The 20,371-nt window shown below is 39.2% G+C and overlaps 1 protein-coding gene across 3 annotated transcripts in view; it reads left to right on the forward strand.

Moving 5' to 3' along the window:
• The window catches only part of YEATS2 (YEATS domain containing 2), a 116,512-nt gene that overhangs the window by 80,798 nt on the left and 15,343 nt on the right, over nt 1–20,371 (forward strand). For all 3 annotated transcript variants that reach the window (XM_047874250.1, XM_047874252.1, XM_047874251.1), the window contains exons 18-23: nt 1,538–1,710; nt 2,491–2,649; nt 6,022–6,198; nt 9,106–9,289; nt 16,452–16,580; nt 17,071–17,169. In XM_047874250.1, the coding sequence (XP_047730206.1) occupies nt 1,538–1,710; nt 2,491–2,649; nt 6,022–6,198; nt 9,106–9,289; nt 16,452–16,580; nt 17,071–17,169 (921 nt within the window). The remainder of the gene's footprint in view (nt 1–1,537; nt 1,711–2,490; nt 2,650–6,021; nt 6,199–9,105; nt 9,290–16,451; nt 16,581–17,070; nt 17,170–20,371) is intronic.

The raw sequence follows: 20,371 nt of genomic DNA on the forward strand, positions 1-20,371 counted from the left end.
ATTTCCCTCTCAATCAGAAGTAAAATTGGTATCACCTCACACCGGTCAGAGTGGCTAACATGAACAAATCAGGAGACTATAGATGCTGGTGAGGATGTGGAGAAACAGGAACCTTCTTGCACTGTTGGTGGGAATGCAAACTGGGGCAGCCGCTCTGGAAAACAGTGTGGAGGTTCCTCAAAAAATTAAAAAGAGAACTACCCTGTGACTCAGCAATAGCACTGCTGGGAATTTACCCAAGGGATACGGGAGTGCTGATGCATAGGGCACTTGTACCCCAATGTTTATAGCAGCACTTTCAACAGTAGCTAAATTATGGAAAGAGCCTAAATGTCCATCAACTTATGAATGGATAAAGAAGATGTGGTTTATATATACAATGCAATACTACTTGGCAATGAGAAAGAATAAAATCATGCCATTTGCAGCATTGTGGATAGAACTGGAGGGTATTATGCTAAGTGAAATAAGTCAGAGAAAGATACCATATGTTTTCACTCATGTGGATCTTGAGAAACTTAACAGAAGACCATGGAAGAAGGGAAGGGGAAAAAAATAGTTAACAAACAGGGAGGGAGACAAACCATAAGAGACTCTTAAATACAGAGAACAAACTGAGGGTTGATGGTGCAAGGGAAGAGGGGAAAGTGGGTGATGGGCATTGAGGAGGGTCCTTGTCGGGATGAGCACTGGGTGTTGTATGTAAGCCAGTTTGACAAATTATGTTAAATAAGATTTAAAAGCCCCCCCCCCCCCCAAGTATAATTGGTATAATAGGTTCACTAAAAATTAGCCACTCTTGCCAAAATGTAGTGTGTGAGCTAGTCACCATTTTGTTCACTAACTATAATGGGTGATTTCTGCTCTCTCACCCTGGCATTTTTTTCCTCCTACTTAAGCTGTAGTATATAAAAGATATGTAAGAAAAGGACAATGTGAGTATTCCACAATTCACCCAGAGAGCTATTTAGGTTTTAGTTTGTATATATTATGTCACCAAGTGGGAAGTAAAAAAAAATTCAAAGGCTTTAAAGTAGAATTTTAAAAGGAAAAAAAAAATGGGGCCCTGGAGTCATTATAAATGTGAAGAAAATCAGTTTTTTCTGGGACAGAGGACAACAGAAAAGGTACTGTAAAATTACACTAAATTCCAGCAGTTTCACTGAAATCAAATGAGATGCCAGAATGTTTATAAGCACTTCTCTGAGCACATTCCAGTCAGCACTTGGTTAGAAATGTCACTATCACACTTTCTTGATGTCCCACACTAAGTCAAAACTCTTGTTAAAGTTAAGTTCTTCATTGTACCGAGAGCTGAACTAGTCAACTGTCCTTCAGTTGGAAGTAGATCAGTCTTCAGTTCTAGGATGTTCTTCTCACTCTTGTCACAGAATAGATACATTACAGAAAAGAAAGGAGAAAATAGAAAAGGGAAGGAATGTCGCTGTAAGGGAAACATCCCTCTGGGCTCATCTATCTTTCTGTTAAGCCTCTTAATACCTTTTCTGATGTTGCTGTCATTTCATTGTATTTTCAGACCTCCAGTCTGGCTCAGCTGCGGGCAGTGGTAGTGGCGGAGGCAGCGGTGGCAGCGGCAGTGGCAGCGGAGGTGGAGGAGGAGGAACAGGAGGAACTCAGAGCCCTGCAGGCCCTGGAGGGATATCCCAGCACCTGACTTACACATCTTATATCCTAAAGCAAACGCCTCAGGTCTGATCGTTTGTGACTGGTGTCTTTTAAATCCTTTGGTTCCTTAATAACTGACTTTAATTATAGTGGATTTATCTTTACATCTCTGGGATCAGGAGTCAATACTAACATTTTAGCTATGTTATGAATCTGTATTATTTTGGGCTTGTTTTATGTTGAGACAAGAGGTCCTAGACATTCAGAAAGACTTAAGTAACTTTCCCAAGATGTCTCTGCTAAGCCAATGATAGAATTTGGATTTAAACCCAGATCTTTCTGACTCAAAGAAAGATTTTTCCTATGCTTTTGCCTTCCAAATCCATGAGTTAGTGAGTAGTGTTCATGCGCAGTTGAAAATTTTCTCTTGGAAGGGAGTAACCAAAGAGGTACTATCAAGTTAAGGTATTTGGAGTTAGGTTGGATTCATGATTAGGAACAAGTTTCTACTTTCTTTCCCCTCATTGCTAAAGTCTTGACTCCTCTTTAAGAATTTTTGTTCTCAGTGTTCTTACTAAGGATGGATAGTTATGAATCTTGAAAATTAAATCCAGATTTAAAGACTCGGTTGTAAAACTTGAGTTTTTAAGCAGCCTGCTCCACAGCTACTGTGCAGAGTTCTAAAAGTGGGGAGAGCTTTTGGGAGGGACCCTGAGAGCAGAGCTGTTCCTTACAATTATTTTGGCTGAGTTGGAGAATTCAAGGGGGGCATTGTAGCTTGTAACATGGGACCTTGTGATTTAAAGGGTCAGGACAAGTCATTTGAACTTAATAATTACTGAATAGGTCTTTATTTGTTTCTAGGGCACATTTTTAGTTGGTCAGCCATCACCCCAGACATCTGGAAAACAGCTGACTACTGGGTCAGTGGTCCAAGGAACGCTGGGAGTCAGCACATCTTCTGCACAAGGGCAACAAACATTAAAAGTCATCTCTGGACAAAAAACCACTTTGTTTACCCAGGTAAATAAACACATACCCCAAATACAAGGTGGTTATGGCATTTATTAAAACTTTTACAGCTTATCCTTTTCCACAAAGAAATTAAGGTTGCCCAAGAAAATCAATAGTAACGGGCGCCTGAGTGGCTCAATCAGTTAGGCATCTGACTTCGGCTCAGGTCATGATCTCCAGCTTGTGAGTTTGAGCCCCACGTCGGGCTCTGTGCTGACAGCTCAGAGCCTAGAGCCTGCTTTGGATCCTGTGTCTCTCTTTCTCTCTCTGCCCCTCCCTTGCTCGCACTCTATCTGTCTCTCTCAAAAAATAAACATTAAGAAAAAAAAATGATAATAAAACAGTATAGAAAAATAAGAATAAAATCTTGAAATTTGGGAAAATACAAGTAGAATGAGAAGATAAGGCCAGAGTTATTAGATATGCAAACAGCTATGTCCTATATAATTAATAAAATTTGCCAAAGCAAATCAGAAGCATGATCAGTTTTAAAATTCAGTTTGTGAGAGGCAAAACAATACCTACATATTTCCTTAGAAGAAACAGGTTTTCTTGATACTTCATTCTAAAATGTCTCTGGAGGAACTTCGTATGGGAGATTCTGGGTAGTGTAGTAGGTGATGCCATCCACAGTATCCATGTACAGTTGATCCTTGCACAACAGGGGGTGGGTCAGGGGTGCCAACCTCTCTCACAGTGGAGAATCCTCATATGACTTTTGACTCCCCCCAAACTTAACTATTAATAGCCTACAGTTGACCAAGAGCCTTACCAATAACATAGTTGACTAGCACACATTTTGTATGTCATATGTATTATATACTGTATTCTTACAATAAGCTAGAGAAAAAATGTTACTAAGAAGATCATAAGAGGGCACCTGGTGGCTCTGTTGATGGAGCGTGTGTTCTTGATCTTGTGGTCATGCGTTCAAGCCCCATGTTGAGGGGTAGAGATTACTTAAAAAACATTAAAAAAATTTTTTTAACTGTTAAACCAGCCCTGCATTCCTGGAATAAGCCCCACTTGTTTGTGACATGTTATCCTCTTTTAATGTATTGCTGGGTTTCATTTGATAAAATTTTGTTTAGAGTTTTTGTAAGAGTTATTGGTCGGTGGTTTTCTTTGTAATTCCTGTCTGGTTGTGATATCACATAAGTGAATGAGTTAGAAACTTTTCCCTCTTAAAAACAAAAAACAAAAACTTTTCTCTCCTTCACTTTTTGTGTAAAAAATTTTATGTAGAATTGGTATTATTTTTTCTTTAACTAGAATACACCAGTGAAGCCATAATGACCTGAAGTTTTCCTAATTGGGAAGGTTTTTAACTACAATTTCAATTTATTTGTAGATACAGAACTATTCAGGTTATTTGTTTTACCTTGAGGAAGGTTTGGTAGGTTATATCTGTAAAAAAGGGATTTTTTCTCCATCATATATATTTCATATTAGTACTGTTTCATTTCTTTGAGTACTAATTTCCCTTTGGTCAGATGCACTTAGTATTTTAAACAGATATGAGGCCCTAAAATTCTTCAGGCAGTTCTTTAAAATCTTAGCTTATTTCTTCCTACCTGCTTATGTTGCAGCTAGTGGAGTGGCTTCCTTCCTGTTCTACCACTGCAGAACAATTACTGTTGCTTTTTTTCTTTTTTTAAGTATATTTATTTGGGGGGGTGGTGAGAATGAGTGGGGGAGGGGCAGAAAGAGAATCCCAAGCAGATTCCATGCTATCAGCACAGAGCCTGACGTGGGGCTCAATCTCACAAACCGTGAATTGATGACCTGAGCCAAAGTCAGGAGTCGAGCTTAACTGACTGAGCCACCCAAGCGCACCTGTTGCTTTTTAATAAGGTATTATTTACATAAAATAATGCATAGACCATATGTGTACTGCTCAATGAGTGTTGACCAGTGTACAAACTCATGCAAGCACTGTCCCAGTCAAGCTACAAAACATTTGTCACTCTAAAACATACCCTCTTTTTTTTTTTTTTTTTTTAATGAACTATACTATTATGAACATTCTTGTATAGATGTTTTATACTGTAAAATAGCTAGGTCCTAGGGTAAGTATATGTTAATAAGAAAGTTATAAGTTGGCGCCTGGGTGGCTCAGTCGGTTAATTGTCCGACTTCAGCTCAGGTCATGATCTCGCAGTCTGTGAGTTCAAGCCCTGAGTCAGGCTCTGTGCTGGCAGCTCGGAACCTGGAGCCTGCTTCGGATTCTGTGTCTCCGTCTCTATCTGCCCCTCCCCTACTCACACTCTGACTCAAAAATAAATAAAACATTAAATTTTTTTAAAAAATAAGAAAGTTTATAAGAAACTGACAAATGGTTTGCAGAGTGGTTGTACCATTTGACTCTCCCATAAGTAATGTGAGAGAGTTATAGTTGCTGTTCATTCTCACCAATATGGGAGACTGTCATCCTTTTTAATTTTAGCCATTTTTGTATGAAGTGATATCTCATTCATTGTGGTTTTAATTTGCATCAGGCTCCAATGGCTACTATTTCTGCATTCTAATTATGGCGCTTCCAGTTACTAACTGTATGACCCTGGGAAAATTACTGAGCTTAACTTCTTCATCTGTAAAATGGGACTAAAATCTACCCTATAAAGTTTATGAAAAGATTCATTGACATAAGATACATGAAAGTGTTTTTGCCATTACTGACACACAGTTCTAGGGACTGATAAATGGTATCTGTTTGTGGGGTGTATTAATCTGGGGCAGTAAGCAGTCATTTAGGCCACAGGTCAGTGAACTGTGCCCAAGGCTTCCTATTTTTATGAATAATATTTTACTGGAACACAACCACACCCATGTAACAGTAGAGTTGAGGAGTTGAAACAAGGACCATATGGCCTTCAGTGCTGTAAATGCTTAATGCCATTTATAGGAAACGTTTGCTGAGCCTTAATTTAACCCACTAAAACTATAATTTGTTAATGGTACTACATTTGTTGAGCAATAATAATATGCTAAGGTACTAGCCTAGAGCACTTAACTTACCCATTTAAATCTGGCCCATATTGTTTAGATTTTCATGTTTAAAGATTACACATATATTTAAGAGCATTTTAGACTCCATTATTTTGATAACAAATGACCTAGTATCTTTGAAGTCACTATTGCCAAATAGTGACTTGTAAGTGCATTCATTCACTTGTTCTACATTAGAGGTAAAGGAACATTTGTATGTAAAACGTCATAAACTTGAGTGTTTATTGGAAAGGTGCACAAACACCTCCTATGTTTTTGATTAGCAAGACTTTCTTGGATGTGCTTTAATTCTTGGGGCCTGTGTATGTAAGGAATAAATTGTGCCTATAAACCAAGGCAACATTATTACTTCAACCGATTTTGTTTCTGCAGGCAGCCCCTGGGGGACAGGCATCACTAATGAAAATATCTGATAGCACACTGAAGTCTGTACCAGCCACTTCACAGCTCTCAAAGCCTGGAACCACAATGCTGAGAGTGGCAGGAGGGGTTATCACAACCGCCACTTCCCCAGCTGTGACCCTCTCAGCAAACGGTCCTGCACAGCCGGTGAGAATTAGCACAACAGTAGAAAACCATAATGAAACCTAAAAGTATTAAGGTATTTAGCAGGTATGCCAGTGGGCCATATTCTATTAAAAAAAAAAAAAAAAAAAATGGAGTGGGGTGCGCCTGGGTGGCTCAGTTGGTTAAGCATCTGACTTCGGCTCAGGTCCGGATCTCATGGTTTGTGGGTTCCAGCCCCATGTCGCACTCTGTGCTGACAGCTCAGAGCCTGCAGCCTGCTTCAGATTCTGTGTCTCCTCCTCTCTCTGCTCCTCCTCTGTCTCTCAATAATAAATAAATGTTAAAAAAATTTTTTTTTAAATTGGAGGGGCACCTGGGTGGCTCAGTCGGTTAAGTGTCCAACTCTTGATTGTAGCTCAGGGCATGATCTCGGGGTTCATGAGATCAGGCCCCATGTTGGGCTCTGTGCTGACAGTGCCTGCTTGGGATTCTCTCTCCCTCTCTGTCTCCTCCTGCCCTCCTCATCTCTCTCTCAAACTTCAAAAAAAATTAAAAATTAAAAAAATTAAAAATCAATAAAAAATTGAAATATAATTCATATGCTATAAAATTTACCACTTTAAAGCATACAGTTCTGTGGTTTTTATTATATTCTCAAGGTTTTGCAACCATCACCACTTTCTATTTTAGAACATTTTTTTAACATTCCTAAAAGAAACTCTATACCCACTAGCAGTCCCTCCTACCCCCAGTACTAGGCAACTACTCTTTGTGTCTGGCTTCTTTCTCTTAACAGTATTTTCAAGGTTCATCCAGGTTGTAGCATGTATCAGTATTTTTTTATACCTGAATAGTCGATATCCAGTTTTATGGCCATACCACATTTTGTTTATTTTTGAGAGACAGAAAGAGAGTGTGAGCAGGGGAGGGGCCGTGAGAGAGGGAAACACAGAATCTGAAGCAGGCTCCAGGCTCCGAGCTGTCAGTACAGAGCCTGATGTGGGGCTCGAACTCATGAACTATGAGATCATGACCTGAACTAAAGTCAGATGCTTAACCGACTGAGCCACCCAGGCGCCCCTTGTTTATGTATTTATTAGTTGAAGGACATTTGGGTGGTTTCTACCTTTTGCTTATAATCAGTAATGCTACTATGAACATTTATGTTCAAGTTTTTGTGTAATGATAGGTTTTTGGTTTTTCTGGCTAATTGTAGGAAGGAATTGCTGGATCATATCATAAACTATGTTTAACACTATGAGAAGCTGCCAGTTTTCTCAGGCAGCTACACCATTTTAGACTCCTACCAGCAATGTATGAGGGCTCCCGTTCTTCTACATCCTTGTTGACACGTGTTCTTTTCCTTTTTTTGTTGTTATATCCATTCTAGTGTGTGTGAAATGGTAATCATTGTGGCTTTGAGTTGCATTTCTCTGATAGCTAATGATAGTGAGCATCTTTTAATGTACTTATTGTCCATTTGTGTATCTTCTTTGGCGAAATGTCTATTCAGATTCTTTGCCATTATTATTCTAGATACAAGTCTCTTACCAGATTTACAAAAAATTTTCTACCACTCTGTGGTCCATCTTACCACTTCCTTGATGATACTCTGTGAACCACAAAACTTTTTAATTTTGATAAAGTCCAGGGTATTTCTTTTATTGCTTATGCTTTTGGTATCATAGCTAAGAAACTATTGCCAAATTCAAAATCATAAAATTTAAGCCAACGTTTTCATCTAAGAGTTTTATAATTTTAGCTCATATATAGGTCTTTGATCCATTTTGAGTTAATCTTTATATGGTGTGAGGTAAGGGCCAAACTTCATTCTTTTGGATGTAGACAGTCAATTGGCCTACCAACATTTAAAGTCTGTTTCCCTTTTGAATTGTCTTGGCACCCCAGGGACTTTTTTTAAAGCTGATTTTGCTTGCTTTTTAGGCTTCATCTCCTACAACTACTACGTCTCATGCCTGTTATCACTCTACTTTGCATGTAGTCCCATGAACATAACCATGTTCTTTCATGCCTCTCTTTCTACCTACTATCTTCTGCTAAGAAACATTTATTTCCCCCTTTTCCTGTCTTGAATCTTGAAGATCCCCCTAAAGTGCCATTTTTGTACATGAAGCTTTTCCCAATACTCTCCTCTCCCCGGGGATCCCTAGGCAGAAATAGTAATTTTCCTCTCTGTTTTTTTTAAAGCATACTTATTTATTCTGAGAGAGAGAGAGCATGGGCAAGGGAGGAGCAGAGAGAGAGGGAGAGAGAATCCCAAGCAGGTTCCATACTATCAGCGCAGAGCCCAATGCAGGACTCGCTCTCACGAACCATGAGATCATGCATGACTTGAGCCGAAATCAGGAGTTGGACTCTTAACCAACTGAGCCACGCAGCATCTCTTTTCCTCTCAGTTTTAATGGTGCCTTGTACCTATGCCTACTATACCATTCGTCAGTCAACCTGTTTTCCTTGAGGGTTTTTCTCTCTGGGCTTTAGGATTTAACACTGTGCCTGCCATGAAGTAGATGTTGGTTGAATGAATGTGACAAACATTATAGTGAGTTTTTAATAAAGCTCATTTTATTCCACTTTTATATTCTGAGATTATGTCCTCCTTTATTTGGTATTGAAATATCCTTTTATAAAGTGACGTAGTAGGTGGTGAGGTTTTTTTTGTTTTGTTTTTTGTTTTTTACTGTGATAACACAATGATGCCTCCTTGTTTTATAATTTTTTAACTTTTCCTGGTCTGTGAAATCTTTAAAAGTTTAGGAAACACTAAACTAGAGAGGCGCTCTTTTTAAATGCATGGTATTTAATAGGTAGGTAATACAATAGCTAATAGATAACATGTATTGAGTATGCTATCTGCCAGTTACTGTTCTGAGTAAGTTACATTGCTTTCTTCTTAATTTCATTATTTTCCGCCCTGTTTGTGAGCAGTCAGAAGGAGCAGCTCCCAGTTCATCATCTGCTGTAGGCCCTGTAATAAAAACTTCTGGGCAGCAGCCAGTGTGTGTGAGCCAGGCCCCCATGGGAACCTGCAAGTCTGCTGCTCCCTCTGTCATCAGTGCCACGTCCCTGGTGCCCACACCAAACACAATCTCTGGAAAAGCCACCGTATCAGGTCAGTTGTATCATAATATTTTTTCTCTCTCCCTTCTTTGCGCTAGAATATTTTGGTCTTAAGCAGTATTTTGTATAAGTTAAAAAAAATTAACCCAGCAACATTTTCCACATAGCTGCTTTTCAGATAATTTATTTTTCTTTAAAATCTACACAAATGGGGCGCCTGAGTGGCTCATTCGGTTAAGCATTGGACTCTTGATCTCAGCTCAGGTCTTGATCTTAGGGTCGTGAGTTCAACCCCACATTGGGCTCCACACTGGGCATGAAGCCTACTTAAAAAAAATAATAATAATAAAATAAAATCTACACGTGAATTTTTAAGTCTGAGCTGGTTTCTTGGATTGAATAATAACTTTTAAGTGACATAATAAAACTTTAGCCACCTGGAACTCTGGAGTATTTTAGCTGCTTTCATAATGTAATTTTGTGGAGAACTGAGAGTTTACTCTCCTTAAAGTAACATTGTCTTTTTTTTTGTTTCATCATCAGTTTTGAATGGAACATGTTACAAAACATTATCCATACTCTTTGCTTTCATAAACAAAGTATAAATTACCCTTGATGACTCCAAGTCATGATTTTTAACATTAGTTATTATATTGAGTAGTGTTAGAGTGATGTGTATGAGGCCTGGTAAGGTGTATATTTTTTGTGCCAGCACTAAATGGTCCCAGAAGAGTGTGTCTTTTACTTCTTTGGTTAACTTGCAGCATAAATCCTGGAGCCAGGTTGCCTTAGTTAAAATAACTTGCTTCATTTTCCTTGGCTGAAAATCAGGTTGATAATAATACCTACCTCATACAGTTGAGAGAATGAAATGAGTTGATATGTAAATGGTTAGAATGCTGTCTGACATGTAGTAGCTGTTATATAAATAATGGCTGCTATTAGCATGTTTAATGTTGTGTAGTCCACATTCCTTTTAATTTTAAGATCTGAAAAGCTGTGAAAACCAAAGGTTTTTTTTGTTTCTTTTTTTGCATAACTAATTTTAGTGTGAAATCTGACCTTCATTGACAGGCTATTTGTACAACTTAAAATGAAAATTTGTGTTTTGCCACAAAAATACTAAGGTGCTTGGATGACACTGTGTGGCCCCACATGCCAGGGGACTGATATAATATACAGCATTGCTTCTCAAACTTGAAAGATCAGTTTTTCTGCTTGTTTTTCTACAATCTAATACAGACAGATACTTCTGTAAAATACTGTAAGAACGTCAGCAGGGGTGCATGGGTGACATTAGTCAGTTAAGCGTCCAACTCTTGGTTTCAGCTCAGGTCATGGTCTTGCAGTTTCGTGGGTTTGAGACCCACATTGGGCTCTGAGCTGGCAGAACAGAGCTTGCTTGGGATTCTCTCTCTTTCCTCCTCTGTCTGCCCCTCCCTCCACTTGCGCTGGCTGTCTCTCTCTCTCTCTCTCTCTCTCTCTCTCTCTCTCAAATAAACTTTTTGAAAAAATTATTTTTAAAAATGTCAACAGCAGTGTCACAATGTTACAAAAGTTTCCAAACACTCTTAGTTTTTGTATTGCCTTGTTGTAGATTGATAAAAGCTTATTGGGTTGCACTGACAGAAAAAACTGTCGCTGAGATATATGTTACACACACACACACACACACATACATTAATACATGCATGCACACACATAACCTTAGTACCCTTGGATAAAAGATTGTGGATGTTGTTGTTCTTATAGCTGTTATTACTACATTCCACACACAACTCCAAATCAAGCCCCTGTGTCCTTTTGTTTTTTGGATAGTTCAAGACCAAAAGATTAAAGCTGGTAGAGTTTCCCATGACTTCCACCTACCTGCCAGTTACCATTGACGAAGTTCTAGTACAGGGAGTGCTGTTCTTTGCTCATAGAATGTTCGCAGGCACCATGTTAAGCCCGGAGTAGAAATTACAGAAATAGAGGGTTGCTATTATGAGAAATAAATGCCCTCCCATTTTCTAATTAAGTATTTTACATGAAATAAATGAAATCTTCCTGCTTTAAGTTCTGATATCCTGGGATGCTGCTGATGAAATTTTCTGTATATAATGTTTTCATAAAGTAATCAAACTATTTTCTGCTGCTCATTAATTTTTTGTGTGGGTGTTGACTCTCTTTATGTAACTGAGGTATAATTATTAATTTTTTAATTCAATTTTTTGTGTACATTATGGACTGTTCTGAACAAGGTCATTATTATGAGTGGAGCAGAGTGAGCAAGGGAGTCAGAGTGATGGGGGCCAAGTCACATAGGGTCTGTGTAGGTCATTTTAAGAACTTTGACTTTCAGGGGAGTCTGGGTGGCTCAGTCAGTTGAGTGTCTGCACTTGATTTCAGCTCAGGTCATGATCCCAGGGTCATGGGATCGAGCCCTGTGTCGGGCTCCGGGCTAAGCATTGGAGCCTGTTTAAGGTTCTCAATCTCTCTGTCTCTCCATCCCTCTGCCCCTCTCCCTTACTAGTGCGCTCTCTCTCTCTCTCTAAAATTAAACATTAAAAAAAAATTTTTTTTAAATAAAAAGATCTTAAGAACTTTGACTTTTACACCAAGGGAAGCCATCGGAGGGTTTTAAACTAAGGAGTAACATTATCTGCCTTACCTTTCAATAGAATCACTGGCTGCAGCATTTAGACTAAACTGTGGGACACAAGATAGAAGCAGAGAACAGACCAAAAAGTAGACACTAAGAAAGAAAATTCGGTGATGTGTCAGGGAGTCCTGGCAACATCAGACTAAAAGGAGTTCCAGAAAGAAAACAGGAAATAGTGGGAAGAAAATGATCCAAGAAATGAAACAGTTTATCTCAGAATTGAAAAGAACAAACTCCCAAGTTCAAAAGACAGTGTCCAACACAATGAATGAAAGGTGCTTCACACAGAGGCACAGTTTGTTCACAAAATCAGAACACCAGGGACAAGGTGAAAATCTTACAAGTTGTCAGAAGAAGTAGAAAAACTCAGAAATTACATTATCATTGGGCTTCTCAGCAGTACTGGAAGTTGTGATACTGCTTTTCAGAATTCTAGGGAAAAATTATTTTCAGTTCAGAATTCTGTAGTCAGGCAGATTGTTATGGAGAGTGAGGGCAGAAATATTTTCTGACAGGCACAGTTCTAAATGTATTCCCTATGTGCCCTGTCTCAAGGCATTACTAAAATACATGTTTTTTATCAGAGCGAAGAGGTGTAGACTTAGAAGAAGAAACAGGGTCCGATATAGAAGGAAGGTAAAGGGAAGTCCCAGGGTAATGGTGAAGAATGTTTGCAGTATGACAGCTGTGCAGCAGGCCTAGGAAACAGAGTGGAGCAGATCAGAGCTCTTCAGAAAAGATACCTCTTATAAAAATGGAACCATAGAGAGATTTGACTGCAGGGAGAATTATGTAAAGGAGCAGCTTATGGCATTTTTGAGGGAAGTGGGAAGACTTAGTAAGATTTTGAAGGAGAGCTAAGCAACTGAAAAAGGAGGAAATGTGAACACCAGAGAACAAAATGGAATCGTTGTATGGTATTCTTTGAATCAGTAGAGAACCGTTCTTGGTGGACAGGGAAAGAGAAGGTTATAAGTGTCTTAAAATGCCCAGATCTACACTAATAATAAGTCAATGTGTAACATCAAAATGTTACATCAAAATTAGTCAAGGCCTATAGTATACATTTTCTTTTAAAAATACTGAGATATAGGGGCACTTGGGTGGCTCAGTCAGTTGAGCGTCCGACTTTGGCTCAGGTCATGATCTCATAGCTTGTGAGTTTGAGTCCCGTGTCAGGCTCTGTGCTGGCAGCTCGGAGCCTGGAGCCTGCTTCAGATTCTGTGCCTCCCTCTCTCTCTGCCCCAACCCACTCACATTCTGTCTCTCTCAAAAATAAAAAAACATTAAAAATAAATAAATAAATAAATAAATAAATAAATAAATAAATAAATAAATTAAATAAATAAATAAATAAATAAATAAATAAATAAATAAAATGCTGACATATATATTAAAAAACAGGGCCAAAATGGTTGAAAGTGGATACTGCTGGGGAACTACATGAGGATAGGAAGGTGGAGGAAAGGATGACTATATTTAATTAAAAGCCTTTTCAGCACTTTTTTACTTTTCAACTGATAAGCATGTAATATTTTGATAAAAATAAGAATTTGAAAAATATGAAAAATCGAGTCATTGTCCTTTTTTTTAAATAGTTTATTTTTTTTTAAATAGTTTATTTTTTAATTTATATCCAAGTTAGCATATAGTGCAACAATGATTTCAGGAGTAGTTTCCTTAATGCCTTTACCCATTTAGCCCATCCCCCCTTCCTCAACCCCTCCAGCAACCCTCTGTTCTCTATATTTAAGAGTCTCTTATGTTTTTTCCCCCTCCTTGTTTTTATATTATTTTTGCTTTCCTTCCCTTATGTTCATCTGTTCTGTATCTTAAAGTCCTCATATGAATGAAGTCATATGATATTTGCCTTTCTCTGACTAATTTTGCTTAGCATAATATCCTCTAGTTCCATCCACATAGTTGCAAATAGTAAGATTTCATTTTTGACTGCCGAGAAATACTCCATATACCACATCTTTATCCATTCATCCATTGATGGTTTTGGGGGCTCTTTCCATACTTTGGGTATTGTTGATAGTGCTGCTGTAAACATTGGGGTGCATGTGCCCCTTTGAAACAGCATACCTATATCCCTTTGGTAAATACCTAGTAGTGTAATTGCTCGGTCCTAAGGTAGTTCTGTTTCTGATTTTTTTGAGGAACCTCCGTACTGTTTTCCAGAGTGTCCGTACCAGTTTGCATTCCCACCAGCAGTGCAAAAGAGATCCTTTTTCTCCACATCCTCGCCAACATCTGTTGTTGTCTGAGTTGTTAATGTTATCCATTCTGACAGGTGTGAGGTGGTATCTCATTGTGGTTTTGATTTGTATTTCCCTGATGATGAGTGATGTTGAACATTTTTTCATATGTTGGTTGGCCATCTGGATGTCTTCTTGGAGAAGTGTCTATTCATGTCTTTAGCCCATTTCTTCACTGGATTATTTGGTTTTTGGGTGTTGAGTTTGATAAGTTCTTTATAGATTTTGATACTAATCCTTTATCTGATGTGTCGTTTGCAAATAATTTCTCCTATTCCGTCAGTTGCCTTTTAGTTTTGCTGATTGTTTCCTTCACTGTGCAGAAGAAACTTTTTATTTTGATGAGGTCCCAGTAGTTCATTTTTGTTGTTTCCCTTGCTTCCAGAGACGTGTTGAGTACGAAGTTGTTGCAGCCAAGGTCAAAGAGGTTTTTGCCTGCTTTCTCCTCGAGGATTTTGATGGCTTCCTGTCTTACATTTAGTCTTTCATCCATTTTTAGTTTATTTTTGTGTACGGTGTAAGAAAGTGGTCCAGGTTCGTTCTTCTGCATGTTGCTGTCCAGTTTTCCCAGCACCACTTGCTGAAGAGACTGTCTTTATTCCATTGGATAGTCTTTTCCTGCTTTGTCAAAGATTAGTTGGCCATACGTTTGTGGGTCCATTTCTGGGTTGTCTGTTCTGTTCCACTGATCTAAGTGTCTCTTTTTGTACATCATTGTTGTTCCTTTTGAGGGTACATCTCGGTATGAACTTACTACCTAGGGGCACCTGGGTGGCTCAGTCAGTTAAATGTCCAGTTTGGGTTCAGGGCATGATCTCACAGTTGGTGAGATCGAGCCCTGAGTCAGGCTTTATGCTGACAGCATGGAGCCTGCTTGAGATTCCCTGTCTCCCTCTCTCTCTGTTCCTCCCCTCCTTGTGTGTGTGCTCTCCCTCCCTCTCTCTCTTAAAAATAAATAAACATTAAAAAAAAAAAAACAAAAACAACTTACTATCTGATTTGACATTCATCTGTTCCAAAGAAAGATTTTTATAAGGCTTTGTTTCAGAAAGGTTTTAAGATTATTATTTTCCTTTTACACATACATACCCTCTGCTTTCCAATGCCTTAAAGTATCTTTAGCCTCTAAGCTGTTTTTTTTCCTATTGCTGTTTTTAAGTGTGTGACAGCATGTTTGTGTTGTGTCTTTTGTGCTGTCTCACAGTAACTGCCTATTGTTTTTACCGGCCTCTGAATGCCTCCAGTAGTTGAATAGTGGAAATGGGAATATGGAAGTTTAGCCTAAAAGGAAAGTGGAAGAGGGTGACCCTTTCTACAATGACAGGTGGAGGGGCACCTGGCTGGCTCAGTTGGTAGATTATGCGACTCTTGATCTTGGAGTTGTGAGTTTGAGCCCCACATTGGGGGTAGAGTTTACTTAAAAATAATAATAGGTGGAGAATGTTTGATGTTTGAAAGATGAGAGCTGCACACAAGTAGGAAATTAGAAGGTATGGTGAGTACACAGATAGGAGTATTTGATCTATAAGGATGGTGTGAAGAGGATGCAGATAAACTGGGATGAGCTTAAAATGGACTCTGAATACTTTGAAACTAATTTTGGAAACATTCTCTGGGAAGCCAGGAGCCAGAGAAGGTTTTAAAGTAAGAAAATGACAGTTATCCAAATCAGAATACAGAATTTTATATTCAGTTTGTACCTGTCACAGCTATATACAAAACACAGAAATTGTCACAGAAAACAAACATGGAAAGAACTGTCTTAAAATGTTAATACTGTTCTCTCTGTGGTTGGGCTTTGGGGGATTTTTTTCTCTTTTTTTATTTTATTTATTGAGAGAGAGAGAGAGAGAGAGAGAGAGAGAGAGAGAGAGAGAGAGAGAATCCCCAGCAGGCTATATACTGCCAGAGCCCAGTGAGGGGCTTGAACTCACAAACTGTGAGATCATGACGTGAGCCAAAATCAAGAGTTGGATGGCCAACCAACTGAGCCATGCAGGCGCCCCTACTTTTTCTCTTTTTTTAATTTTAATTTTTTAAATACTTTTTCACGTTTTCTCTTGTTGATTAGTGTTGCTTTTCCAAAAATTTCTGTTACTTCATGATTGCAGAGCAAAAATAAATCATCACTGTCACGGCATTGTTTTCATTGTGAAATCTGTCACATCCATTGCTTCCAGCTTTCCGTTTACTGAAGGGGTAGATGTCCTAAGAACTTCCTCCTGTGAGGAAAGGTGAATGCTGAAGAAGGCAGGACTTTCAGAAAGCATCTGATCTTCAGCTTGGCCTTATCTTCCAACTTATTTTAGGATTGCTAAAGATTCACTCCAGCCAATCCAATCCCCAGCAGGCTGTCCTGACGATCCCCAGCCAGCTCAAGCCACTCAGTGTAAATACGTCTGGAGGTGTACAGACTATACTGATGCCTGTGAATAAAGGTGAGTCCTTCACCCACGGGTTGCGGCTGCCACCAGGACTGTTGGCAGAGGCGTCTGGGGGGTGGCTCCCAGGCTCCCCTCCCCATATGGTCTTCCCTTTAGCCATCAGAGTTGTCCTTGGCATTTTGAACTCTGGGACACCGTAAACCCCAGATGACCCATCGGCTTCTAAGTAACTCCCCATTTCTAAAGTTGAGTAGCAGGGGAACATTTTAAGTGTTCAGGAGAGTTCCAAGCTAATTGGATTTTTATTTTCTTAGTGACAAGCCCCCATTTCCACAGTGGAAGATAATAAAAGCTCAGTTACCCTGGTGCTAATAGTAAACAGCCTACCCTACCTTGTCACATCACTGTATTAATAAGGACCTTTTTAATGTACTGAAATTGTTCTTGTGCCTTTAGTCTAAAATGGGGCCATCACCTGGGAGTTAGATCATCATTAGAATGATTTCTGTATTTCTTACATCCTCTCCCTTTTTTTCCCTGTTAGTGGTTCAGTCATTTTCTGCCAACAAATCACCTGCCATTCTGCCTGTAGCTGCCCCAAACCCAGTTGTCCCCAGCTCTGCTCCAGCAGCTGTTACAAAAGGTAGGTGTTTCTCACGGTATTTTTGCCCAGAAGTTTCGTGCAAGGCGTTACTATAATCTGGGTCCCTTCAAGTTTCAGCATCTGTGAATCAGTCCCTTCAGAAATACTTAGAGTGTTTTTAGAGTAGACCTGACATTGAGGGAAATGCAGAGATGTTTAAAGCAGCATTTCTGTCCTCCAGGAACTTGCAGTCAGGTTGAACTGAGTTGTAGACAGCAGGCAGTGATCGATAACTCCAGGATAAGTGAGCTGGAAAATGTGAATGTGAAGTGTTTTGGTCTAGGATGTCTGGTCAGGGTTGGTGGGGTGTGGAGTGGGTGTGGAGGTGTAGGACTTTGTGCGGGGCAAGGATTATAACCTAGATTTAAGAAGGGTGAAGCATGTTAAGCTGTGGAGGGGGAAGGGGTGTGCCAGATTGAGGGAGCAGTAGGGTTTGTTTGGGCGAAGTAAACCGATTAGGGGACTCACCTAGGGTGTATCGTTGTAAAGGAGCTTTAGGTGGGGCCAAACTTTGGCAGGCTGGCAAGGGGGACATTTCTGACTACTAAGTAGATTGAGATAATGCAATGGGTTAGAGCAACACATTTTTATATCTATAACATCTGTAATAATGATAGCTACCATGTGTTAAGAGCCTGAAGGATACCAGGAACCTTGCTGGCTACTTTATATATATCACTAATTATCACAGTCCTTCAGGATAGCTATTATGCCCGTATTACAGATGAGGAAAGTGAAGTTTGGAGATAGTAAGTATCTACTTCCCAAATCTTGAAAGTTAAAAAGTGGTGTAGTCAGAATTTGAAGTAGGTCTGCTTTTCAGGCATGCTGGATCTTTCACAGTAGTCTTGAAGAAAGGTGAATTTGTTACTTACAGCATGACCAACTAAAACATGGATTTGCTGATTACAGTCCCTGCCTGTTTTTAAAAAAAGGTTTTTTTTAACATTATTTATTTTTGAGAGACAGAGCATGAGTGGGGGAGGGGCAGAGAGAAGGAGACACAGAATCCGAAGCAGGATCCAGGCTCTGAGCTGTCAGCACAGAGCCTGATGCGAGGCTCGAACCCACAAACTGTGAGATCATGACCTGAGCCGATGTCGGATGCTCAGCCGACTGAGCCACCCAGACGCCCCTCCCCTGCCTGTTTTTTAAATAAAAGTAATTGGCACCTAACCATTCCCATTTATTTACATATTATCGGTGGATGCTCTGCCACCTCAGAGTTAATCAGTTGCACCCGGGGTCATATGACCCACAGAGCCTAAAATATTTACTGGTTAGTCCTTTATAGGAAAAGTTTGCCAACCTCTGATCAAAAGATTGCTAATAAAAGAATTGGATTAGTCTGGACCAGTAGTTCTCCTCAATAGTAGTTATATTTCATAGGCCTTCCTCATGCAGATTCTGATTCAGTTAAATTTTTTTTTAGGTTTATTTATTTTGAGAGAGAGAGAGAGAGACTGCACAAGTGGGGGAAGGGCAGAGAGAGAGGGAGAGAGAGAATCCCAAGCAGGCTCCATGCTGTCTGCCCAGAGCGCGACATGGGGCTCACAGTCAGGAAACTGTGAGATCACGACCTGAGCCGAAACCAAGAGTCAGATGCTCAAGTGAATGAGCCACTCAGGCACCCCTGACTCAGTTAATTTTGGACTGGGGTCAGGGCATCTGTTTTTATTTTAATTATAAAGTTTTGTATACTGAAATGCAAAGATAATTAGCATACCATTTGATGAGTTTTATTATAAACCCATGTAACCTATTTTCCGTTCAAGATACAGAAATTTTCATCACCTTGTGCTCCTTCCAGTTTCCAACCCCTATAGGCAGCCACTGTTCTGATTTCCCTTAGAATAGACTAGAATAGAATAGTGTGTCTGCTTTTTTTTTTTTTTAACTTTATATGAATGGGAGCACATGCATTCTTCCACGTCTGGTTTTATTTACTCACCATAATATTTTTCAGATTCATATTTATTGTACCTGAATAGTATTCCACACTGTAGGAATACATCATAATTTGTTTATTCTTTCTCCTATTGGTGGACATTAGGGTTGTTAACAGTTATTATGTATAAGTTTTTAAGAGCATATGTTTTCATTTCTCTAGTAGAATAGCTGTGTCAACCTAAAAATGCTAACAGTATAATTCTATAGTTGTTTGAGGGCCAGATTAATATAAGTGTACTTGCACCTGTAGAACTAGAACTTTTTCTGAAGACTTCCTTCTGTGTCTTTTTTTTTTTTTTTTTTTTAGTTTTTTATTCTTGAGAGAGACAGAGTGTGAATGGGGGAGGGGCAGAGAGAGAGGAAGACCAGAATCTGAAGCAGGCTCCAGGCTCTGAGCTTTGAGCACAGAGCCTGACGCGGTGCTTGAACTCACGAACCATGAGATCATGACCTGAGTGGAGGTCAGACGCTTAACCAGCTGAGCCACCCAGGCACTCCCTTTCTGTTTCTTGAAGTCTTGAAATCACTAGGGAGTGGGGGAATATATACTGCCAACAATGAAATTAGCAAGGTCATTTGATATAAGTCAATACATAAAAATTTAATTTTTATGTAGAAATTAAGTGCTAGCAACCTACTAAACAGTTCTGAGAGAAATTAACAAGACCTAAATAAATGGAAGGAGGATATTCCATTATAAACATAATAAGTTATAAATACAGTTGACCCTTGAACAACACAGGTTTGAACAGTGCAGGCCCCCTTATACACAGATTTTTTTTGCAATATAGTACTGTAAATATTTTCTTTTCCTTATGATTTTCTTAATTTTTTTTGTCTCTAGCTTACTTCATTATGGGAACACAGTATATAATATATATAACATGCAAATATGTATTAATCAATTGTGTTTTTGGTAAGGCTTCCAGTCAGTAGTACGTTGTTAATAGTTAAGTTTTTGGGGAGCCAAAAGTTAAACACATGGATTTTTGACTGGGGGGGGGGGGGTTGGCTCTCCAGTCCTGCAAGTTGTTCAGGCCTCAACTAATTTCTTACAAATATGATAAATTATGTTAACTTACTAAAAACATGATGTGTTATCCTTTCTCCCCCCCCGCCAAAAATGGACAAGCTAAATCTAAAATATACATGGGAATGCAAAGGCCTAGAGTAGCTGAGGCAGTTTTGAAGAACAAAAAACTAGGGAACTTGGACCGTCAGATATATGTACGCTTTAAAGCTACAGCAAGGG

This window comes from Prionailurus viverrinus, chromosome C2 (genome assembly GCF_022837055.1).
Source record: "Prionailurus viverrinus isolate Anna chromosome C2, UM_Priviv_1.0, whole genome shotgun sequence".
Lineage (NCBI taxonomy): Eukaryota > Metazoa > Chordata > Mammalia > Carnivora > Felidae > Prionailurus > Prionailurus viverrinus.